The sequence below is a fragment of the Prionailurus bengalensis genome, chromosome C1 (genome assembly GCF_016509475.1).
Source record: "Prionailurus bengalensis isolate Pbe53 chromosome C1, Fcat_Pben_1.1_paternal_pri, whole genome shotgun sequence".
Taxonomy (NCBI): Eukaryota; Metazoa; Chordata; class Mammalia; order Carnivora; family Felidae; genus Prionailurus; species Prionailurus bengalensis.
The window spans coordinates 82,903,099-82,929,581 of NC_057345.1; the positions used below are offsets into that span (position 1 = coordinate 82,903,099).

At 37.9% G+C, this 26,483-nt stretch overlaps 1 protein-coding gene across 1 annotated transcript in view; it reads right to left on the reverse strand.

Annotated features, from left to right (window-relative positions):
• Positions 1–5,866: 5,866 nt before the first annotated feature.
• Positions 5,867–26,483, reverse strand: part of DPYD (dihydropyrimidine dehydrogenase) — an 862,317-nt gene continuing 841,700 nt past the window's right edge. The window contains 2 exon segments of the mRNA XM_043575643.1: positions 5,867–7,328; positions 9,854–9,994. Coding sequence (XP_043431578.1) covers positions 7,155–7,328; positions 9,854–9,994 — 315 coding nt within the window. The 3' untranslated portion in view covers positions 5,867–7,154.

The following is a 26,483-nucleotide window of genomic DNA, read 5'->3' on the forward strand; positions in this document are numbered from 1 at the left end:
TCGTGGGTAGTGTTTTTGTTTCTGGTTATGAAATGTTTGCAGTATGCAAGGTGAAGTTATTGTACACAAAGAAGGGAAAGGAGATATGAGCTAAGGAGGACACAGGGCTGACTTTTAAGCACGATGGGCTTTAGGGTTTGTATTTGAAAACCCACTGTCCAATAAACACTCCGATATATACATTTGAAATTCAGAGAAGTGGGGGTGGCACACATAGATTTTGGAGGCTCTGATCTTTTCCCTCCTCTCTTTCGTGTAGATGTTTCATCTACATTTTGCTTTGCTAGGTCCTTGGACTCCTATACTGCAATCTTTTTTTTTAATTTTTTTTAATGTTTATTTATTTTTTACAGAGAGAGATAGAACGTGAGTGAGTGAGGGGCATAGAGAGAGGGAGACACAGAATCTGAAGCAGGCTCCAGGCTCCGAGCTGTCAGCACAGAGCCTGACACGGGGCTCGAACTCACAGAATGCGAGATCATGACCTGAGCCGAAGTCAGACGCTCAACTGACTGAGCCATCCAGGCGCCCGTATACTGCTATCTTTAGTGGAAAAGAATATAAAACTACCACATTCTTGTCTTTAGGAAACTTTCAAAAGTTTTATATAGAGGGTTAGCTCAGAATCGTATTACGGTAGAAGGCATTGTCATTGGCCATAACTGTCGGCAGGACTTTGTAGTCTGATAAAAATTATTTATACCATAGTCTCAGAAGAAAAAATGAACTTTCATTATTAAATGTTCCATGCCCCCACTGCAGCCATGTACGTTGGTGAAGCCTCATTGAAACATCACAGCCTATAAGAAGGAGGAGCAAGATGCAGTCTCCCAAATATTGCAAAACAGAAATGGAATATTTAAAAATTCATGATTAACTTCCCATAGTCCTGTGCCAAATCCCTAAGCTCTCCCTCCCCCTTCCACTCAAAAGAGGTTCTTTTAAAAGAGAGTAAATAAGAAGTTTTGAGTTTCTTACCTAAAGACATAAATCGAATTGAAAGGTTCTTATCTTCCACTCAGGTTCTTACAACTCCATGAAAAATATGCAGATGGAACCTTTTCAGTAATCTTAAATCGCTATGCACACGTGTGTGTGTGTGTGTGTGTGTGTGTGTGTTTGGTGTTTTATCTTGGCTCAAATACCTAGATCCATGCAGATGGATACCACTGAAGGCCAGGAAAGATGAAGAAACCAGCACTATTGATAGGGAGGTAGATCTTATTTTCAATAGAAACACATAAAAAATATATTGGGAAGCAAGGAGGTCTTGACCCATATGTTGACTAATGCAAGTCTTTAAAAACTGCCAGCAGTATATACACATGAATTTATCAGTGGTAGTGGAATAAAGAAGTCATGGAAGTAGAAAGACAAAGGAGTACACAGAAGGCTGTTGGCGCTTGCAGAACACAGCATATGGAAAAGCACTATATAAATTCTATAAATAAACACCTGCAGATACATAAATCAATATGACTCACTACTATACACTATTTACCAGTGGCAAAATGACTTGGCTTGTTTATGGCACAGCAGTTTATAGTGCATATTAGGAGAACAGTAAGTATGAAAACAATGATAGCCAATATCAGTTTATAAATGCTCTGCATCAGTTGATGAAAGGCTAACACAAAGGGACAATCAGCTGTGCATGTTTCCAACCCAAATGCGACTATTCAATTTAAAGATGTCATCTGTAATTTTAAAAATTTAAGCAGAAAATCTATATTAATAAATGAGATACCATATTAATTAATGTTACCATATTAATTAATAAAAGCGAGAGCTAGACTACATGAACCTTACAGAATCATTAAGGATCTGGTCCAAATTTTCACTCTGCAGGCTGTTTGCTGAATTGTGTGCATCTGTGGGTAAGAGGAAAAGTTACAGCTCTGGGTAGATAATAGTGTGTCTAATGGCTTTCCTGTTAATTGAATTAACTTCATAGGACAGAAGTAGATCAGATCCTGCCAGGTAATAAGCTCCTTTCTAAGGGCAGTATCTTAACCCTTTCAGACAACAGTTAGTGCTTGATTTCTTTAGCCCATTTACTGGTATCCTAAGACCACCCAAAGTGAATAATGTATCTCCAAATATCCATATTGGAGAAAAAATAAAGGATACTCGCTTGGCAAAGTGAAGTGGGAGAGATAGCACTGTCTGAAAATCTAGTTGGCTGAGCTTCATTTCTAAATATGATACCAACTAAACATATCAATTTATGTAAGTCACTTGTCTGCTTTGTCTTTAAATTTCCTCTTTTAAAAAAAATAAATACTTCTTTATACAGCTCAAAGAATTGAGAAAGTAAAATTAGACACATATACATTTAAGGAGATAATTATATATATAGTTAATAATATATATAAATATATATACAATGAGATAATTTTATATATTTTAAAATTTTATTCCTGGGTCTTTCATTTTTCTCAGAATTGATTATTCTACTCTTTTTTTAAAGTTTATTTATCTTCTAGAGAGAGAGAGAGAGAGAGAGAGTGAGGGGGGAACAGAGAGAGAGGGAGACACAGAATCAGAAGCAGGCTCCAGGCTCTGAGCTGTCAGCCCAGAACCCGAGACGGGGCTTGAACTCACAAACTGTGAGATCATGACCTGAGCTGAAGTCAGATTCCCAACCAACTGAGCCACCCAGGCACCCCTCTACTTTTTTTTTTCAGTTTTGATCTTCCAACTGCATGGGATATCTTTTTCTAGATTGCTACAGACGATGAATGTTAGCTTCAGAAGTCACACTACCAGTCACTACTATGACAGTCTGATTTTGAGTCTAGCAAATATTGATTTTTGTTAGTAGACTTTTATTTCTTTAAACTGTATTTGAAATGTTTATGTCCATAAATAACAGCAGCAAGAATTGTGATTATACATAAGTTATTAAATTCAAAGCCATTATCTTCTCCATTTTACAGATAAGGAAATTGAGGTTAATCTCCTATGCTTCTAGTCCACGGTTCCTATGTATTTTGGGCATTGTCTTCTATTACCCTTCTTTGATTTAGTAATTTGAATAACTCAGGCTATTTTCAACCTTAGGGCCTTTGCACCAGCGATTTCTACTTCTAGAACATGAATGCATTCTTTTTTATTTATTTTTTAAAGTTTATTTATTTATTTTGAGAGAGAGAGAGAGAGAGAGAGAGAGAGAGAAAGCTAGGGAGGGGCAGAGAGGTGAGACAAACTCTCAAGCAGGCTCCACACCATCAGTGCAGAACCCGTTATGGGGCTCGAACTCACAAACCGTAAGATCATGACCTGAGCCGAGGTCAAGAGTCAGCCGCTTAACCGACTGTGCCACCAGGGTACCCCCGCTGAACAATTCTTCTCTGTTCTTCCTGTGGGTAGCTCCTTCCCATCTATTAGGAGTTCTCTGACCCACTTTATGAAGAGTAAGTGCACGCCCACTTTGTCTCTACCCCAGGCCGTAGCTGTCATTGCCACGCACCTACCACAATTTGCAGTGTATTTATTTACTTGCTTTTTTCTGTTCTCCACTAAAATATAAGCTCAGTAAAGAAGGAATCATGTCTGTCTTGTTCATAGTAGAAACAGCATGAACTAGCAAGTGCTTGGCATAAGGGAAGTATGGAATGTTTTTTGAATACATACATGAACAAAATGCTGATTCTGATTCCCTGAGGGATTCTAAGGTGATTCAAACCTCTCTCTCTCTGCTTTACATCCCACATGTTCCTTTTGTTCTGGCTAATTCCAAGCTTTCACAGTTTTCTAGACATTCCAGACTTTACACACCTCTGTGGTTTCCTTTTCCTTGTTTCCTATTTAGAAAAGTCTTTTATGGAGCTAAAAACTTGGCTTAACTTATTATCTTGTCAAAGGGGTAGGTTTTCGATGTCCCTTCTCTCAATACTGTTTTCTGAGCACAGACTACACTTTCTGTAACAACTGTTACATGCCCATTTCCTCTGTAGGTTTTAAGTGGCTGGCATTTAGGGAACCTTCATCATTTCAGTTCCCACCCTCAGCCCTTAGTCCAGTGCCTGGTACATCATAGTTATTTGATAAATATTGGTTAAATGAATGAATGGCTGGATGAACAAAAGAGAAAACAGAGGGCATATTAGACATCACCAACATACTCAGAAACATACCTAATTAGCTATGTGACCCATAACATGTTCCTTAGACTCCTTAAGCATCCATGTCCTCATTTGTTAAATAAGAAAAAAAACACAATAGAACCTACCTTTGATCCTTTTAAAATTCAAATAAGATAACATGTTGTATTAATGAAGGTTCTTTAGAGAAACAAAGCCAATACAGGGTGTGTGTGTGTGTGTGTGTGTGTGAGTGTGTGTGTGTGTGTGTGTGTGTGTAAAGAGATTTACTTTAAGGAATTGGCTCAAGTGATTGTGGAGGCTTAATGAGTCCAAAATCTGATAGAAGAGTCTGGCCAGCTGGAGATTCAGGAATTATAGTTCAAATCCAAAGACAGTTTGCTATAAAACCAGGAAGAGTTGATGTTGCAAAGGATGTCCAAAGCCCAAACACTGGATGATTCCCTCTTGCTGGGGAGGTGGGGTGGGACCAACCTTTGTTTATTTGGGCCTTCAACTGCTTGGATGAAGCCCACCTACATTATGGAGAGCAATCTGCTTAGCTCAGAGTCTACCAATTTAAATGTTGTAAACCTCATCCAAAAACACCTCATAGAAACATCCAGAATAATGCTTGACCACGTATCTGGGTACTGGGTACCAGCCAAGATAAAATTAACTATCACATATTTAGATCATTTAGTACAATTTCTTAGATATAGGAAACACTCAAAATCAGACTCCTTAGTCTAATCCTACGTCTTCACTCATGTCTGAAGGTCTGGTGTCATGAGAACATGTGTGTCAGGGCCAAGGGCTTGAGGTCTCTTGCTGGATGGGACGACATGACTTTCATCCTTCCTCTGCTCTGGAGTCTCTCTGCAATTGTCTACATGTCTTATAAACAGTCTATATAAACTACACATCTTATAAACAGCATGGATAAGACATACTTCTTGGTGTACAGTAGAAAAGGGACAGAACAGAAATGTGAATGGGGAACATACCGGTGTAAAATCATACATCGCCATGGCCTAGCTCAAAGGCCTGGTCATGTGCAGTTCCCCAAAGCAGTTCAAGAAAAGAGCTATAGTGCCACATTCATTCTTTCTCAGAGGAGGAGGCGAAAGTCATAAACTACTTTTTTCTTTAATCTCTAGTAAGGGAATTTCTGCTTGGCAGTCAGTGTCTTGAAGAGGACTCAGGCATATATGCATGGAATGGACTTTCATAAAACTCCCAGAGCAAAAAGCTCTCATCAGATTGAGGTGGGGGTAATACATTATGATGGCATCCACATAGCCCCAGTAAATTTATTTCCTGGACAAGTCGAACCCTTCACTAAGCTGTGACCAAGTCCAAAAGGTAAGATGCCCCCACCATGACAGGACCATAAAAGGGAGTCCATTGATATAAGTCTTTAATATTTCACATCCAACTAAGGGATACTATTAAGTGACACTGATTTTTGTTACAGTGAAGATGGTAGGTTGCCATTTCTCATTTATCTCTGCCCATGAACCACTGCAAGAACCCTGACCTGTGCCCAGTGAAAGATGCCTTTTGGCAGAGTGGAATTAAACTCAGTAGGAAAACCTGGATCAAGAGGACTGGAAATAAAACACTTAAATAACTGTACTGTCATTACCCTCATTAGCTTTGAACTAGCATTATATACACACTTGGATGGAATTCACTGTAGGATTAATCAAAAACTTCACCTCAAAATCTAAATAGTTGACATGATGTTGTACTTGCAAATGAGGCAGCAAAAGACCATGTTGTTTAAGATGCTTTATGATATTTTATTTGATATTACTCAATCATGCGGATTTTGCGGTAAATGTGCATTTCTAAAAGTGCATAATCAAACATTTATTTTTCTAGGTCTTACATTTTTCATAGAAATATACCACAGATTGTTACTTAAAGATATGTTACTTATGGATTCATATTGAAATATACCACAAAAAAGAGATAAATGAATTTATATGATGCTATTTGTTGATTATGAAAATAGAGAAATACAAAAATACTGGCAATAACAGAAAATATATATTTCTTTTTATTTGATTACCTTTTAAAAAATTAAACACTAAAATAGAGAGTAGTCAAATAGGCTTTGCCCACTTAATATATATTACCAATACTATATTTTTCACTCTTGAATAATGAAGCACATGGCCCACTGCTGTATAATTTGGTCTTTGTTCAAACATTAATTGCTATAATCATGAAGGCTACTATTAGAAGCAGACAGAGCAGATCTGTGCACAGCAAAAGAGTAGCTTTAACCAGAATTCCATCCTAATATCTTGTTTTGTTAGGAACATAGTTTAAATATTTAAAGAAGAATATCATGTTGATTCATTGGTAGAGTTTGAACACCCACCTCAGGCTTGAATGGTGACTAGCAGAGTGATACGAATGATTACTAAATACTATCACTTTGAGGTTCTAGCCCCCCACAAAGAAGCTATTTTTAACAAAGGGGACTTAAAATTTAAGTTTTGCAAATCCTCTTTGGCTTTCTTCTCCTGCCACGGTAAATAATCATTTGACTTTCTTCATTCGTGCTTTATGGAGCTAATTACATTTGCTTAGAAACAGGGTTAAAATTAAATGTAATTTTTAATTATAAAATGTTTCCTTGGAAACATTTTCTTGTAAGTTAAATGGTACTTTGTTCTAAAATACTTAATTTCACTTACAATTAGAAATCAAAGACAGAGCACAGCACCAGGCTATTTGGAAATACTGCATTAATTGCCACAAAAAAGTTACTGTTTTTCAAAATGGACAACTGATGGTGAATGTCCAATTAACTGCTATGCAGTTATTTAGCAAGTATTCTCACAGGAGAATTATTCTATTTTATGACCATTAATTGCATGGCCACTGGCAGTAGACATTTTTCAAAATTTGGAAATTTATTTATTCACTCAGAAATTTTTTTTTGAAATTATGTATTTGTTTCAATTTAGAAAGAGCTGAACATAATGATCACAGTTAAAAAGATCAGCATACTAGGTGACCTCAAAGTTCCCAGCAACTGTTTCACAAATCACCTTAACACACCAGATTATTCACAGCTAAGGGCAAGCCTCTCTTTGGTTCATAAGGTGTTGTCCTGGAAACCATTTTGATGCAGTCGATAATAGGGCAGACGCTGAGACACAGGGTACAGCCCGTACAGGAGTCAGTAATGGTGGGCAGGTGGGTTTCAGGATCAAACTGTATAGCCTGCAAATGGAAATAAAGAGTATTGCTGTCACTGACCAAAAAGGTCAAGAACGCCCCCCTTTTGGCATCAACGTTTTTCTCCACCACAGTAGAGCGGAGCTTGGAGACAACGACGCCCAGCACTGCGTGCAACTATAGCAACAGTTGAGGTGCCAGAGGGAAAACAACAACAACAACAACAACAACAACAACAATGGCACAATAGAAAAGAAATCCTTTTAAATTAGAAATACATTGTTTAAACTTCCTTGGAGACATTTTTCTTGTGTTGCGTGAGGGAACTATTTCATACCAGTAAGTCTCTAGTTTCCTTTGTTCTGAGCAGAGCTCGGGTCCTTCCAGTCCTATCAGGATGGGGTGTCTGCTACCTGAGGACGGTGGGGTGCTTTCTCTCCTCATGCTCCTCGCTCTCGACAGGGAAAAAGGGTCACTGTCAGATGGAGCAAGGAATGTATTTGCTTGGATTTCAAATTATGCATGTAGTTTTTAGAAGAAAATAGGAGTTAAAAAAACAAGTTAGCTTAAGAGCCAGTTTTGAGGTTTGAGGATTTCCAAGTAAACAATTCCTTGATTCTGACTTTTGTCCTGTTTCATATAAAACGTGTTATCATCCAATTCAAAATAACTTTTTTTTGTTAAAAAAAAATTTCCTTCCCCCAATTGAAGCTACTTGTAACTATAATTGTTTCCTCTTTTATGCACATAAAAGACAAATGGTTTCATTAGAGTAAATTATGTCAGACTGCTTAATATAAAAAAAAAAGGCTGATCTTTAAGGAAACAACCATATTATAACTGAAGAAGTGACAAACCATAAGAAACTTTGTTCACATAAATTGTTGTCATTTTTAAAAATAAAACAACATCTTGGATGACTGTGTGAATGAGTAAAAACTATTTCTCTTCCTTATGTACCCTTTTATAAATAGAAATTCAAGAAGCAATTGAAAATAAAATAATGCTTATCTTAAAAATTTCATACTTAAAAATTTGCAGACATAAAATTTTATAATCAGTTGAAGACTTTTTCTGTTTTTTTTTTAAATCTTCTTGAGACAGAAGAGTCAAAGGAGTACTTAAAAAACTTTTTAAAGCAAAATTGTGATTTTTTTTCTCATTAATAAGGGTTTTGGGGGGGGGGGGGTTGGTTTTATTTTTGACATTGTACCAAGGCTAGAATTTTATGGTAGGAGTCATAACTTCTTTTCTTTTTAAATTTTTTTAAAGTTCATTTATTTTTTTGAGAGAGAGAGACAGAGAGAGAGAGAGAGACAGAGAGAGCATGAACAGGGGAGGGGCAGAGAGAGAGAGAATCCCAAGCAGGCTCTGCACTATCAGCATTGAGCCCAACTCGGGGCTCAAACCTACTAACCGTGAAATAGTGACCTGAGCTGAAATCAAGAGTCGGACACTTACCTAAGCCACCCACGTGCCCCTGTAACTTCTAAGAATGGACATACTAGAGAACTGCTATGATTTTGGTGACAGGACTTATTAACTCATCTCTGATTGGTTAATTAGAGGAAAGCCAAGATGAAAGTCAGTGTGATAGGATTAGCATTTCCAAAATAACTGTTAGAGACACCTTTCAGCTATATTAAAAAAAGTGATATGTTGAGTAAAAATTTGGCATAGAGCTAATGTCAAATTAAAGAGGAAGATTTTTTAGAAATTTCAATATGTCTGTTATATCTCTTAATTAGGTGGTCAGAAGAATATGCACAATCCCACCACGAGCAACATGGGATCTTCCTCCAGGCTGAGTTTACTAAAGTTCAATTTTTAAAAATAGTCCATTTTATCTATCTTCAAAATTCCATTAATCATCTTTAAATGTATTATTTTACTTTACTTCTTCATAGCTTGAAAAGCGTAATGAAAACAATATTATTCTGTAGTTGTGAGACTGAAGACAGCTGAATCCCTACTTTTCCTGTGTCACCCCCTGGCAGCTTCTCAGATGAAGGGTGAGGAACTGGGATGAATCCATGGCTACTGCATGTGATAAGAATACAACTTGCTGGCTTCTGCAGCCACAAAGGAATTCCCAGTCCCAACACCTGGCCTGATGGGAAAGTGCTTTTTCTTTCTTACGGTAGTAGAAGCCCAGTCAATACTGGACAGAAGAGAATTCTCTTTTGGTAGAAAGAATCAAGTCCTTTCAGGGTGATGGCAATAAATGGTAATTCCTTTCCCTTCCCTCTGTATTAAAGCACAATGCTTCCTAATGTGCATGACTGTGTGGATTTCTCTTTGGGTTGGATTTTTCCATCCAGTTTTATGGGTAATAAAATATTTAAAAAAAAAACACTGTACATTGAATGGTGGCACAGTTAGTATAAGTTATGGTGTTCCTTTGAAAAAAATTACTATGCCCAGAGGGCGAGGGGACAGACATACCACTGCTGAGCAACAGTATTGGGCACGTCTGGTCTGAATTGCACACCTAGCAACAGAAGATGCTTTCCGCTAGAAAACCAGAAGAAACATGCCTCACAGCATCCTAATTACAGTAGAATTCTTACCTGGTAGCCAGAGTCATTACAGGTCATGTAGCATTTGCCACAGTTGATACACATTTCTTCATCGATCATGGCCACAACTTGCTCGAGGTGGCTCAGTTCCCCAAACGTTCCAAGGTACTGCAGTGCTTTTCCAATTACATCCTAAAACATAGGCACTGAATTACTTACAGTGTTCATTGTAAAACATTGCCATGTAATAATTACTATCAGTCCAGAGTTCTCTGTTGTTGGTTTTTTTTAATGTTTATTTTATTTTCGAGAGAGACAGAACACGAGCGGGGGAGAGGCAGAGAGAGAGGGAGACACAGAATCTGAAGCAGGCTCCAGGCTCCTCTGAGCTGTCAGCACAGAGCCCGATGCAGGGCTTGAACTCACAAACCGTGAGATCATGACCTGAGCCAAGATCAGATGCTTAACCAACTGAGCCACCAGATGCCCCAGTTTTTTTTTTAATATATAATGTTGCATTATGTAACTTAGGAGGCTTTCAGTAGTATAGTTCTTGTAGTTAATGCTTTTCATAATGGTAGCTTAAAAATTTTTGTCTTCTGAAAGATAGGCAAAATCTGTGTGTGTGCGTGCGTGTGTGTGTGTGTGTGTGTGTGTGTGTATCCAGCTTAGAAACACAAGACCTAATTGGCTGCTTTCCATAGGATTTCTACCAGATGATGTAAAACAGTGTTTCTGCGGACAGAAGAAATGACACCCTTTTCAGCGGCTGTAGCTTACCTTTTCCCAATTTTGAACTTCGAAGGATGCAGAAATAATAAAAAGCGCAAAAGGGTAACACACTTAAACTAGAAAACTTTAGATTGCTAGGAATGAGGGGAATAAAAATGTGAATGCTATGCATTTGTATCACTGCATTTGGATTCCAGATTTTCATTTAGAAAAGTGCTTTGATAGCATACCCACCTGTCATGTCTTAAAGAGTATATTTCATTATTTAAAAATTCTAATTTATGTTAATTAATTAGATTCATCTAATAGCTAAATAAGATGCTGCTCTTTTACTTTTAAAGAACTAGGATTTTCTTCATTCACTGCTGACGATTTTTCATGTGGTTACACATTGCTTTGTTCTTCATATTAATTGGAAGTGTGCTTAATATGTGAAGCACAGAAGATGTTTCATCAACAATAAGAAATACTTTCTTTCATAAAACAAAAACAGAAGGATGTAACAATGTTTGTCAAATTAGTATGCTGTTAACATTTTCTGCTTTTGTCTTTAACTTTTTACCAAGAGGATGTTTTGTTCGAATTCAAGGTCCACATTCAAGGAGGTCTGACTCTTAAAGCAATCTTCCTATATTCTCTTTGGCATTTTATTTTCTGTTCTTCTCTTTATGACCCTGGTTACCCTCGTTTTACTTTTTTCTCCATTTCCAGCTCTAAATGACAATATGCTCATGACTTGGAGTTTTCAAACTGAAACAAGGTTTACATTATAATATGTACTTCATTTGTTCATCTCTCTAGTAGGAGTAAGGTGATAGAAAATTTACAAGGCTCTTCACTATTTTCTTTTCAATGTGTTGAAGATATAATTTCAACTGTACTGCAGTCTGTCTGTAGGTGGGCACTTGATGTCCAAATCAATATCTCTATTCAGAATCACTCTCACAAACTCAAGATCTACATTTGTCAGCTTCACGACAGGCATTGTTACTAGAAATTGGTAACACAGATTCTCCACTCACTAAACTTATCATCAACACTGCAAAACTGGGTCTTCCTTCTGACATCCTTCATTTAAAAAAAACAATTTTTTTAATGTTTATTTTTGACAGAGAAAGAGAGACAGAGCATGAGTGGGGGAGGGGCAGAGAGAGAGGGAGACACAGAATCTGAAGCAGGCTCCAGGCTCTGAGCTGTCAGCACAGAGCCCGACGTGGGGCTCGAACTCACAAACCGTGAGATCATGACCTGGGCCAAAGTTGGACCCTCAACCAACTGAGCCATACAGGCACCCCGTGACTTCCTTCATTTTGTCAACAGTGGTAGGATTTTTCCAATCACGGAGACTTGAAATTTGAGAGTGCGATCTACTCCAATTTCTCCTTCCTCCAGCATCTCATCTGTGGTCAAGTCTTGTGAGTTCTGGATCTGCAATATCTTTTGAATCTTCTTTCCAAGTCGGCTACAATCTGGAACCATTGCTCATTAGTTTCCTGTTACCTCTAATTCAGTTAAGAGCCTATGTGATGAGTCTCATGCTCATAGTCTTCTGTTGCCATTCCACCCTATGCAATGTTGTCATCTTAATCCAGGCTGTACAGCATGGACTCAATTTCTCACTACCTTACTCAAAAATCTGTTACATTAAATACAGTCTCACATCTAAGTCTGGCATTTAAGGCTTTCTAACAATGTCTTTTTTGGTCTTATTTATCGCTTCCAAATACCACGTGTTTCAGCTACACTGAACACACCTGTCAATGGACTCCTCTGGAACCTAAATTTATGTTGAGGGTATCTGTCTAGGATACCCTTCCTTCTCATCTCCACTTTGAAAACTCCTACCCATCCTTCAAAGACATCTGACATGCCACTACTTCATGAAGATTTCCTCAATCCTTCTTTTGCCTTTCCCAACCAAATTGAAGATGTAATCTCTTTGTCTCTTCCTCTTTTTCCTTCATCTCCTCCTTTCCCCCTGACCTCTCTTTCTCCCCTCCCCATCTTTATATTCCCCTTAGTGACCTATAGCATTTTATCTATTATACGGGACCAATGATAGCAGACAACTTTTGAGTTCTTTCTATGTATCAGACCAATGCCACGATTTTAAAGCACTGTCTCATTTAAACCTCAACACATTTTATATGTGATGCAGTGACTCATATTTAAGGTACAAAATTAAGTAAATAATGAAGCAGGGATTCAGACCAGTGCTGCATGACTTCAAATTCTATGGTCATAAGCACTGCTATGCTGACTCATCCGCTATTTCTCTATTTAGCAAATTCTACTTCATGTTGTAGATAGTTTCTATATTTGGCTTCCTATATTCAGTCTCTTAGCAGGCTTTAATTCATCTTTGTGTCTCCTGTGGCATATCTTGCTCCTGCAGATCACTGAAACATAATGGGTACTCAAATATCTGTTGAAATAAATATAGCTTTCATTTATTTAGGTGCTAAGTATACAGTGTAATATTAGGCACATAGTTAGTTGTATGGGTTAATAGATACTTGTTGATTTACTAAACATTTTTATTAGCATGAGAATCAAAAATAGATTTGAGCACTTATTTTAAAAAAAGTATTTTTTAAATGTCTATTTATTTTTGTGAGAGAGACACAGTGCAAGTGGAGGAGGGGGACAGAGAGAGGGAGACACAGAATCAGAAGCAGGCTCCAGGCTCTGATCTGTTAGCACAGAGCCCAATGCGGGGCTCGAACCCACCAACCGTGAGATCATGACCTGAGCCAAAGTTGGACACTTAAGCTACTGAGCCACCCAGGTGCCCCTGAGCACTTCTTTAAATGCAAAATAATCATAGTCAAAGTATCTGGACATGTTTAATATTTTCTAATAATGTTTTAAGGTAGTAAGTACATAAGGTCACTCGTCAGCTATAAAGCTATTTACATGTGATAGAAAATAATTTTTTCAATCTAGGAAATAAATCAGTCAAAAATTTCTTTGTTTCATTGAATCAGATCACAGCTTGACTGAAATCATCAAAAAATATTCAAACAATGATTAAACAGGAAATTCCCTAGACAGTCATCAAAACCTTGAAGGCTTATTCAAAAGAATGTATATTTTAAAAGATTTTATTTTAAGAGGCAAGTTCACATTCTGTGTATAGTAAATATACCTTCTTCTCTACATTGGAGATTTGCTGTTGTGATTTATTAAAACCTTATGCTTAATGTAAAACTAAATAAAATAAGGTCCTTGGAGCCTCTAAATTTTATCAGCACATGGTGTTATGTAGTCTTCATAGTTCTTAAGACACTGTATATAGTTTTTTAATCTGGAAGAGGTTAGAACAATGATAACTATTATAAATTATTTTGGAAAGAATAGCAAAGAAAATGAATTACCATACCATGTGCCTGAAAATGTGGACATTGTTTAAAACCCAAAGCTTCCATTTAGTACTGCCAGCTTATGAGTATCTTTGAATACACATCTGGGATTTGGAGTTCACTGAAAGACACATATAATCAGTAAAGGACATATGGCTGTTCTACTCCTCCCTGGACACACACCTACATTCATTATTCCAAGCAGGGTATGCATATACAAAGGTCAAGCAATCTGCTATAGCCATCCCTGATTAGTGGAAATGTTTATGTGTGAATGTGCATGAGGAGAAAGTGATGCCAAATTCTTTAAAGTATAGATGACACATTTGATTTAAATGAAGTGTTCCCAAAATTAACATTGTGAAGGATTATAGAATTCCAGAATCACGTCTTTGTCAGTTAATTATTTCTTTGGGATAATCAAAAGTATTTTTAAAAACTGGATCAGTCTGGGGGTACCTGGGTGGCTCAGTCGGTTAGGAGTTTGACTCTTGATTTCCCCGAGTCGGGCTCCGCATTGACAGTGCGGAGACTGCTTGGGATTCCCTCTCACCCTCTCTCTCTGCCTGCCCCTCTCCTACTCACATACTCTCTCAAAATAAATAAATAAACATTTTAAAAAGCCTAAAACAGTCAATATTTCTCTTTGATATAAATTTTTGGACCAAAGGGTGAGGAACTAGAGACCTCCAATCCTATCCTTGCTGTATCATACTCAATTTATTATGCTTGGCATAAATCTGTTAGTTTTCCCCTAGTTTTTATTGGTGATTGAAGTACTTTCAAGTTGTGATTGTTATCTGGCATGTTAACTGTTTTTCCTAGCTTTAAGTCTTCTACACATCTGATTAACGTACTTTCTCCAAACCTGTCAAGAGTGCCATTCAAAGGCCAGGACCAGGACAACAGTGCTGTGGACAATCCTATGGCTTCAGTCTGAAAGGGATCCAATATTTACATTATTTGGGTGTAGCTGTTTAATCATCTTATCCTTATTTGTACCATAACCAATGTCACAGTTTCTTATCTTTTACTCCAAGTTCATACTACTTGCCTAATAAAGCTATCAAAATAGGAAATGAGATAGTATGGTACATTCTCAATGAATTTATGCTGATTCTTAATAACTTCTTTCTTTACTAACTCTCTCAAGTTGAAAGTTTAATGATCTTTGGAGACTTTCACTGGAGTCAGACCTCCAGCATTCTCGTCTACTTCTACCCTTTCCCTGCCACATCCACCTTTTCCTTTTCTAAAGAACCTGAGGCAACATTTATTTTTCAGCAGTGTGATACAGCAATATCATACAAAGATACTTTCAAACATAGAGCATGCAATTTATTTTTGATACCCTCTGAGCTGGGAAGCAGGGAGGGGGTCTGTACAGTGAGAAAAGGAAATCTTGAGTTTATATTCAGCAGAACTCTGATAACTGAGGGCTTAGCATGAATATGCTGAGATGGGAGGTCAGAGACAGAGCATAGGCTTGGAAATAAAGTTGTAGATTGGCGGGGAAGGTGAGTGAAAAAAGTAATAGAGAGATGAGACAGAAGCAAGCGAGAATCCGGGAACTGAAATGGGGCAAAGAAGGAGTGGGAGGGGCTTGTGAGTGGGAGAGACAGATGAGTGAGGCTTGGGTGTAACCATGGTTGGCTTAGTACAGAAGGGTACTCTAATCACTGTATTCTTTTTATGTAGGTAGCTCAGGCTTTAAAGTAGCAAGTTCATGCCAGACATTTTGGGTTTAAATTCCATGAAGCTAATGTGATGTGCTTTTACTATATCCTTTCCTATCTTGGGCTTCACCTCTCAAATATATTTTCCCTACCTTTTCAGTTCTAAGAGCGTTCTCTATGGGGATGCTAGAAAGATAATAGGAATTGAGCACTTCTCACTAATTGTAAGTTAACAGTATACCATCTGCTCTAAGTAGTGGGTGTATTTTCTTTTCCTTTCTTAAAAACTTTTAATAGACCAAATACATTTTCTTTCTTCCTAATACTTTTTTTGGTACTTCTGAAACATCCTTAATCCTTGATGCCACTGTTTTATGATCATCATTGGTAACGTGATCTTTATTTTCTCATACGACCATTCGCTATTGAATTATCTAAATGCTTGACTCTTTTCTTACTCATTGGGAAACTGAGTAATTATGTCGTCAACTTTCTATTTGACAGCTTCTCATTCTTCTTGATCCATCCTCAAGTTAGAGTCACCGACTGTGGGATTGTTTTCTATTGTTTCGTCTGAGCTTCCTGAAATGGGATGTACTAAAGGTGGGGCATACATGTATGTCCAAGCTGAGTTCCTCTCTGTGGCCTAATGAACTCTAGGATGATATGGGATGGTTACTTTCCTTCAAGACTCTTTTAGCTGCCACTTTCCCCAACGGATTTTTATAAGGAGCCAGAAATAAGCCAATGCAGCAAGACCCCTCATGGCTTCTCTCTCTTCTGTGGGATTAAATTTCCAACAAGGCAATTCAATAATTTTTCAGATGTTTTGCCTTTAGTGGAGTGGGATTTTCATCTGAAGTCTGTAAAGGCTTACATCGCTCCTCTATCTTGCCTGTCCATATTAACCATCTGGTTATGAGGTCTCTGATGTAGTCCCAGGATAACATTTCTGTTTTTCTTTCATTTCACTCTCCTGCAGCTGCTTCCTCCATGCCTCACTTTCAGGTTTGTGGATTTCAATGCATGTGTATATCTTTTTGACATACACTGCTCCTCCCCCAGCCCTTCAATTAGACCTATTTATTCCAAACACGATATACCTTTCCATAGTCATATTCCACTCAGGAAGCACATTGCAAAACATCCCCATAAGATGTAAGAGATGATATTTACCAAATAAGGTCCATTTCTTTTAAAGTTCAGTTCAATAATTTTCCACCGGCTATTTGTTGGTATAGAGACAACCGAGAAGGTTAATGTTACCCCATCCCATTTTTATGGTATCCTCTGACAATTGCTGGGATAGTCCTCCACTATTTCTCTTCCTACGCCATCTCTTTTATGCTCTGTAGTATCTAATACAGTCTTACGGTTTTATCTGAGTACTTTTCTCCTTTCTCTCACAATTCAATTGAAATAATAAACCACTCGATCAGGCTGACTGGTCTCCTGCCAACACTGTCTTGCCAGTCTTATGAGATGCAGTCCATCTCTTACTAGAAGCAGCAGGAAGAAGAGATGAAAACATCGCTAGTGCCCCTAAACCATTCATTTTCCTACCCAGAAATTCAAAGACGTTAGAGATACATTCCTGGCTTCATAAGGAGAATGAGAATTCATTCTCATATATATCAACAGAAGTGGGAAGCATTCGGGGGACTTTATAAGTCTTGGCAGACTCTCAAATCTCTGTTATATGCTGCCTGGGAATAAAGCACGTTTCTCATTTAGCTGGGCCAAATGTGCACACTGTCGCTTCGGTTCTCGGTGAGGAGACAAAACTGTCTCCTATTCGGTTTCCTTTCTCTGGCACAAGTGAACCTGTGGAACGTGTCAGGAGCTTCTTCGGAAAGTCCTGGTTCACCTTTTAGAAGGAGACCTTTGTACCTGCTGCAGGAGGCCAGCTCTTTTTCTTACTTTATCTCCGGTTCTTCTCCTTCAATCTTCCAGCACTATTTCTGACTACCCTCTTCTTCAGAATCCTTTCATTTCTGTTTCTTTCATAAAATTGGCAGCTCTATAATGTGGTGATATATATATATATATGTATATATGGTAAATGCTGTGTCATTATGAAATTGGAAATCGAAATGTGGGGTTGCTAAAAAGGAAATCAACTGGATGTCAGGCAGGTCGACCTTAGGGCCTCAGACCACTCCCTGGTATAGGACTGAGGGCCTTTGAGGCTATTTTTAGCTTCTGAGGGGGGCAAGGAGAAGCTGGATAGCATGTTGCTAGCGAACACTTTGGGTTCTCAAGAACCCCGTAGTCACAGGGTAACACTGGGAATAACCAACTGATGCTCTAGCTGACATTGTCAGCAGCTTAATCAGTACATCCCTTTGCCCTTTTATATCATGCTAAGACTGATCAAGAAAACTGGATTATTTTACTCAGTATTGCCTCTCAGTTTGGTCCCTTCTATGAATTCCTACTGAAAAAAAGAATGGGTTTACCAGTCAGACCCTACTACCTGGTTGATTCAGGGATTGTGTATTGGATTTAAGGTCCCATGGCTGTATTTTATTCCCAACATGTATAGATACTATACTTTTCAAATGCACTGATTTGCTTGAAATACCGCCTTCCTTCTTCTTTTTTTTTTTTCTTTTGTGAGAGACACAGAAGACAGTGTTTAAGGGCCAGGTTCTAGAGCCAGACTTCAGAATCACATCTTGGTTTTGATGTCTTCCTAGCTGTTTAACCTTGCGCAAGTTATTTAACCTGCTTATCAGTTACTACATCAGTAAAATGGGAAAAACAGGGAACCTGATAGGGTTACTGTGAGAATTAAATGAGTCAATTCTCAAGCATGTAGAACCGTGCCTGAAACCTCATAAGTACTCAATAAATATTAGCTTTTATTATTAATTCTCTGCTTAATTAACACTAATTTATTAAACTCCATGTTAAATATCACCATCTCTGTGAAGCTTTCCACAATTACCCGAGGCAGAACTAATCCCTTTCACTCCTCTGTGTTCCCAGAGCATTTTGTACATATTTGATTGAACTGTAAATAATTTTTAACATGTGTCTTTTTCCCTTGCTAGACTATGAGCTCCATAAGGATAGATGTCTTTCTTTTTAAAATTCATGTTGTATTCCTAGTTTCTAGCACAATTCCTGGATTGCAATGAGTGCATAGCAAATACATGTTAGTGCTACATCTCCACCGAGATTGGGGAAATCCCTGTGCCTTGGACCGTGCTTTTTACAGCTTTGGATATAGACTCGGCCCACAGCACACTGCTGGTCACATAGCAAATACTCAATAAATACTTACTGATGGACTGATATTGAAACCGCCTACCTCTGAGGCAACAGACCATTAAATCTTATCTGAGGCATTTGAAGGAAAAAAGAACAAAAGATGAGATCTATTGAGCATGGCTTGCTTAGAAATAATATTGTCACACTCATAACCAGGGAAGATGGGGTAGATTAGAAACTTGAATGCATGACTGAAAAACTTGTTCAGACAAGAGGGGCTTAGTTAACTTTGTGGGGCACTGGGGCTCTTTCTGTAGCAGATGGGGAATAATATACTATGCTAGCTGAGAGGATAAACAAAGCAGTGTCATGGAGTTTAAACTATTGAACAGAGGAATCTATAAAGAGGCCAGCAGACAGGAGGGAAGAAACAAGCTAAAATAAACAGATGGGTGGACAGAGAAAACATTAAGCATGATAACAGATAGCCCAGTCCCTCCAGGAAAAAGGGAAGAAGGAAAAAATGGCATGTCAAGAACAGAAGAAGCACCTTAGGGAAAATGTAAGAGCAATGAAAGCAACAGAGGGAAGTATACAGCGTGCCTGGGTATGTGTGGTAGTATAAAACAATAAAAACACAAGAAGCAATGTCTGATTCACATTCACAGAGATGGCTCTTAAAGGGAACGTGGATGTTAATTTCAGTGAGGACTGAATAAGCACACAGCTACACCATCCAGATGGGGTCTGAAATAATGGGCAAAGGGGTGGGGGACTCATAAGAAAATAACAATAACCATGGCCCCTTACATTTGAATAGAACTATGCTTTGTACAATACTTTCACACACATCATTTCATTTGAAACAAGGGAGTTGAGGCCTTCTGACACTATCTCGTATTTGTTCTCCCTCCTGCCAATCTCTCGCCTGAGTTGTTACAATGGCCTTCTAACCAGTCTCCCTGCTTCTGCCCTTGCCCGTCTAGGATCTTGTATCAACATCACAGCTAAAAGGATCCTTTGAAAAATTACGTCAGATCATGTCTTTCTTCCTTTTAAAAAGCCTCCATGGTTTCCTGCCAAAGGCTTTCCTATTTTAGGGTCTTTGCACTTTCTGTTCCTTCCGAATGGGATGTACTCCCCAAAGATATCTATCCATGTCGTCGTTCATCCTTTCACTCTTTAAAGTGTTTACTCAAATGCCATTTAATCAGGCAGGCCTCTCCCGACCAACCTCTCCAGCAATTCCTATTCTCTTAATCCTGATATATTTTCTTCACAGCACTGTGACCATCTGACACAGCACGCATTCACTTGTTTGTCTGTTTCTCCTTAGTAAAATGTAAGAGCCATGAGAGCCGGGCTGTTGTTTTGTTCACTACTGAATTTCTAGTGATTGCATCAGTGCCAGTACATGGTGGCATTAATGATGTACGTTAATAATTGTTGGCTGAAGGACAGAATGAACGTATGGGTGAATGTATAATTTTTGCAAACCAGAGGTTGGAATCTCAGTGATTATGTGTGAAAGATAAAATGAAACAATACAAGGTCCTGTTGCCAAGATGAGCAGTGCTTTCAGACCTGTGGACACTTCCACATTCTTAAGACTTCATCTTTGGTTCCCACGCCTCCATACCATCATTAGCTTCTGGTTATTTTCCCGTTTCTTTTCTGCTCAGTTGTTCTCTTCTGCTTCCCCAGAGCTTACTTCTCTCTCATAGGGTATTAAGTTTAGTAATATTTACAAAAATATATGTGAAGTTTCTATCTTGGTATAGCACACAGTAGGTATCAATATGTCAGTTCTTTTTCCTTTGTATCTTCCAGCACAGGTCCCTAAATTGCTTGAATTCATTACTTTCAATATGCTCAAATCTAAGTTTTCATCCCACATCAAAAAAGCCCATTAAATCTAAAACACTAAGAATAAATCTCTGATTCATTATCTTTTCTTTATCTCAGTGACTGGGACCATAAAAAACCCTAATCATCTTGGTCCACTTATTCTTAACTCCTTACTAGCCCTTATCCTTTAATATATGAGAAGCACTAAATTTTTTTAAGTTTAAAAAAATGTTTATTTATTTATTTTTGAGAGAGGTGGGGAGGGGCAGAGAGAGAGGGAGAGAGCACCCCAAGCTCCATGCTGTCAGTGCAGAGCCTGATGCAGGGCTCGATCTCACAAACCCTGAAATTATGACCTGAGCTGTAATTAAGATTTGGACAATTAACTACTGAGCCACCTAGGCACCCCAAGTCACTATGTTTTAAAAGGAGAATTAACATGACTTCATCATTTTTGTCTCTTCCTCTGTTTCTATAACCATGGCCATTCACCAAATTTAGGACCACATTATGGATCTCCTGAAATATCCTTTTCCCTTTACCCTTCTAATCCATACCCAGCTTACAGGGGTCCTTAACTGCCAGTTCCTCAGAGAGACTTCCTCTGCTCCTTCAGTCTAAATAAGGTCTTCCTATGAAAAAGACTCCATACATTCTGTATTTTTTTCTACAGTTTGTATCACAAATATGATTTATATTATTAGTGGGATTCTTTGCTTACTATCTGTTTGTATGCTTCATGAGGACAGAGGCTGGGTCTGCTTTATGTATGGTACTATGGGTGCCCAATTCTTAGCATGTTGCTTGTCTCATGGTAGGTGTGCAATAAAGATTTCCTGGAAAATATATGGGCTTCTTCTAAACTTCCAACTTGATTGGCCTGAGCCTTATGTATTCTTACTTTCATTCTTGAGTTAATTTTATTGAACAAAATGGGAATGGAGAGTCACCTTAATCTATTATCTCCTTCAACCTGTCCATTCCTAACATAATAACTAATAGTAGGTAATACTTATTTAGGATGTATTTGATGCAGGCTAAAAGCAATTCACACATTACCTAATTTATAGCCCCATGAAACACACTCTTATTTTCTCTTGTCTCACAGATTAGCTAACTGAGGCAAATTCATGCAGCTATGAAATGGTAGTGCCACAATTTGAACCCAGGCAGTGTGACAGAATAGTTCCATGCTTGGAAATTCAGAAAACTCTTCTTCCATAAATGTAGTCTATTAAAATCTTATGAACTTTGCTATGTATTTCAATGAAAGAGAATAGGTTAAGAATTGACATGGTCACTTTAAACATGGCTATAGGGGTGCCTGGGTGGCTCAGTCAGTTGAACATCTGACTTCTGCTCAGGTCATGATCTCGCAGTCTGTGAGTCCGAGCCCTGCGTCTGGCTCTGTGCTGACAGCTCAGAGCCTGGAGCCTGCTTCAGATTCTGTGTCTCTCTTTCTCTCTGCCCCATCCCTGCTCATGCTGTGTCTCTCTCTGTCAAAAATAAATAAACATAAAAAAAAATTTAAAAAACATGGCTACGTACTAAAATAATACTGGTGAGCCTAAATTCAGTATCATTAAATGCACATAGCATGTAGTAGGCAGAAAATCATGACATGTCCTTTCTCTAATGCAAGATAACTTAATGTATTGTCTGAACTCCATCCCCAACCTTCTTGCCAAAGATCTAGCTTCCATAACCCCTCCCTTTCTGGTAGCCTTAGCTGTTCTCTCATAGCATATAAACTCATGCAAGCCTCGATTATCCTAACATATAAACAAACCAACCTTTCCCTTTACCCTATTTTCCCTTCTTATCACTTTTCTTCTGATCTTTCTCAAGTTCAGAAGAGTATTCCATACACCTTGTTCGTACTTTCTCAACCTTTCTTAATTCCTCCATTTACCACCTCCTGGGCTCTACTTTTCAACACTCCACTGAAGCTGCTCAGGCCAAGACAAGCTAAAATATGAAGGGTGTGAAGATTATGCTAAGTTTGTCTTAAGGTGTGGGAATCTTAAGTGAGGAGTAAAAAAAAAAATCAGATTTGCATTTTTAAAAGAATACTCCGTAATAGCTGGGGGTGCATTAGGTAAGAATGACAAAAGAAGGTGGGAGACCAGTTAGTAAAATATTTCAAAATTCCAGTGAAGAATGTATAAGAACGGTATTATGGTGTCTTCAGTAGGAAATAACAGAAAAGGAGGGAGACATAAGAGATTAAAATGATCGACATTGATAAGTGTCCCATGATCCCATTCACTAATGCGATGATTAATAGGATAGAACCTAGGCTGATTTTTACAAAAGTTGAGTGGCTCTCAATGCTGTTCATTGAGACATAGGACTCAGGAAGAAGAGCAGTTTGGAAGGAATGATAATCAGTTTAGTTTTAAATGTGATGGCCCCTGTGCTCCTTGTGTAGACTGTCTAGGTGGAGGTATCCAGAGACAGTGGGCAGCACAAGTCTGAAGCATAGAAAAGAGAATGTGATGGAGAATAGTTGAGTCAATATATAGGAAAAGTCTAGATTGACGACAAAGGGAGATGATACAGAAATTAGGAAACAGAGAGATAGACATCATTATCAGCAAATTTTGAGGTAGGAAACTTGAATGTAAAGCAATTTATGATACATTTTGTCACTGAGTCATAATTTGGGAGATGTAAGGGGCCACTTAAAAAATTTGTTTACCTTTATTTATTCTTGAGAGAGAGACAGAGTGTGAGCAGGGGAGGAGCAGAGAGAGAGGGAGACACAGAATCCGAAGCAGGCTCCAGGCTCTGAGCTGTCAGCACAGAGCCCAATGCGGGGCTTGAACCCACAAACCGTGAAATCATGACCTGAGCTGAAGTCAGATGCTCAACCGACTGAGCCACCCATGTGCCCCTGTAAGGAGCCACTTTAAAATGCAGATATGGAGATCATGGGATGATTGTCTATTTGGGAAAAAAATAAAGTTTTAACCATAGTTGATAATTCAAGGCAACAAAAATTTTAATTATTCAAATGCAAATATTAAATTTATAAAAGAACTAGATGGGGTGAGTATTTATGATATTATGGTACGAAAAGCTAAACCAGTGAAGCAAACTGTAAGAGACTCTTAACGATAGAGAACAGAGGGTTGATGGAGGGAGGTGGGTGGGGGATGGATTAAATGGGTGATGGGTATTAAGGAGGGCACTTGTGATGAGCACTGGGTGTTATACATAAGTGATGAATAACTAAGTTCTACACCTTCAATGAATAAAAACTTGAAAAGAAAAAAGGGAAAAAAGCTACACTGAGCAAATAAAGAGAAAAATCACAAAATAAGCTTTTGCCAGATATAATTTCATAAAGTTAAAGCTGCTGTATGTATATATAAAAACACTATAATACAAATTAGGAGACAAATGGCAATATATAAAAAGTTTGTAAAAAATCTGTAAGACAAAGATAATTACTCTGGTAGAAAATTGGTCAAAAATGAGTAGTAAGTTCACAAAAGAAGACATGGCCCAAAAATATATAAAAACATGCTGATCTCACTACTACTTAGACATTCAAAATTAAAGAAAAAATGAAGCACTTTTTGACTATTATGTTGGCTAAAATTAAAAATAAATTCATTGTTGATAGGTGTCTAAAAAATGATCCCTCTTATATTTTTTGGTGGAATGTAAATTTGCACACTCTTCCCAGAGAGCAAGTTGGCAATATGTATCAAAAGCCCTAAAATTTCACCTGTAATTTCTCTGGAGAAAACAATAAGACATCTACACAAAGATTTTTATACAATGATAATTATAATAGCATTATTTCTATGAAATTCTGGAAACAACCTAAAGGTTCAGCAATAAGTTGCTTTTTTTTCTCTAGTTTTTATTTAAATTTAACATTAACAGTGTAAAATTAACAGTGCAATATTAGTTTCAGGTGTAAATTTTAGTGATTAAACACTTCCATACACCACCAGGTACTCATCAAAACAAGTGCTCTCCTTACTCCCCATCACCTATTTCACCCACCCCCCCTGCCTGGCTCCCCTCTGGTAACCCATCAGTTTGTTCTCTATAGTTAAAAGTCTGTTTCTTGGTTTGCCTCTCTTTTCTCCCCTCCTATGATCATTTGTTTTGTTTCTTAAATTCCACATATGAGTGAAATTATATGGTATTTGTCTTTTTCTGACTGCCTTATTTCAATTAGTAGGATACTCTCTAGCTCCATCCACGTTGTTGCAAATGTCAAGACTTCATTTTTTTAATGTGTGTGTATGTGTAAACATACACATACACATACACACACACACACACACACACACACACACACACACGCACACACGGTAAATACCTAGTAGCATAATTGCTGGATTATAGGGTAGTTCTATTTTTAACTTTTGGAGGAACCCCTATACTGTTTTCCTGAGTGGCTGCACCAGTTTGTATTTCCACTAACAGTGTAAGCAGGTCCCCCTTTCTCTACATCCTTGCCAACACCTGTTGTTTCCTGTGTTGTTAATTTTAGCCATTCTGACGGGTGTGAAGTGATACTTCATTGTAGTTTTGACTTGTATTTCCTTGATGATGAGTGATGTTGAGCATATTTTCATGTGTCTTTTGGCCATCTTTAGGTCTTCTGTGGAAAAATGTCTATTCATGTCTTCTGCCCCTTTTTTAACTGGGTTATTCGTTTTTTGGGTGTTGAGTTTGGTAAGTTCTTTATAGATTTTGGATACTAACTCTTTATCAGATATGACCTTTCCAAATATCTTCTCCCATTCCAGAGGTTGCCTTTTAGTTTTGTTAATGGTTTCCTTTGCTGTGTAGAAGCTTTATATATCGAAGACGTCCCAATAGTTTGTTTTTGCTTTTGTTTCCCTTGCCTACGGATACATATCTAGTAAGAAGCTGCTATGGCCCATGTCAAAGAAGTTACTGCCTATGTTCTCTTCCAGGATTTTGATGGTTTCAAATTTAGGTCTCTAATTCATTTTGAATGTATTTTTTTGGGTATGGTGAAAGAAAGTGTGCAGTTTCATTCTTTTGCACATTGCTGTTCAGTTTTCCCCACACCAATTGTTGAAGAGACGGTCTCTTTTTCCATTGGATACTCTTTCCTGCTTTGTCAAATATTAATTGACCATATAGTTGTAGGTCCACTTCTGGGTTTCCTATTCTGTTTTATTGTTCTATGTGTCTGTCTTTGTGCCAGCACCATACTGTCTTGATAACTACAGCTTTGTAATATAGCTTGAAGTCTGGAATCATGATGCCTCCAGCTTTGCTTTTCTTTTTCAAGATTGCTTTGGCTATTTGGGGTCTTCTGTGATTCCGTACAAATTAGGATTGTTTGCTCTAGCTCTGAGAAAAATTCTGGTGGTATTTTGATAGGGATTACATTAAATGTGTAGATTGCTTTGGGTAATACAGACATTTTAATAATATTTGTTCTTTCAATCCATGGCCATGGAATGTTTTTCCATTTCTTTGTGTCATCTCAATTTCTTTCATCGGTGTTTTAGAGTTTTCATAGTAAAGATCTTTCACCTCTTTGGTTAGGTTTATTCTTAGGGATCTATAGTTTTTGGTGCAATTGCAAATGGGATTTATTCCTTGATTTCTCTTTCTGCTGCTTCATTATTGGTGTATAGAATTGCAACAGATTTCTGTACACTGATTTAATATCCTGTGACTTTACCGAATTTGTGTATCAGTTCTTGTAATTTTTTGTGGAATCTTTTGGGTTTTCTATATAGATTATCATGTCATCTGCAAATAGTGAAGGTTTGACTTCTTCCTTGATGATTTGGATGGCTTTTATGTCTTTTTGTTGTCTGATTGCTGAGGTGAGGACTT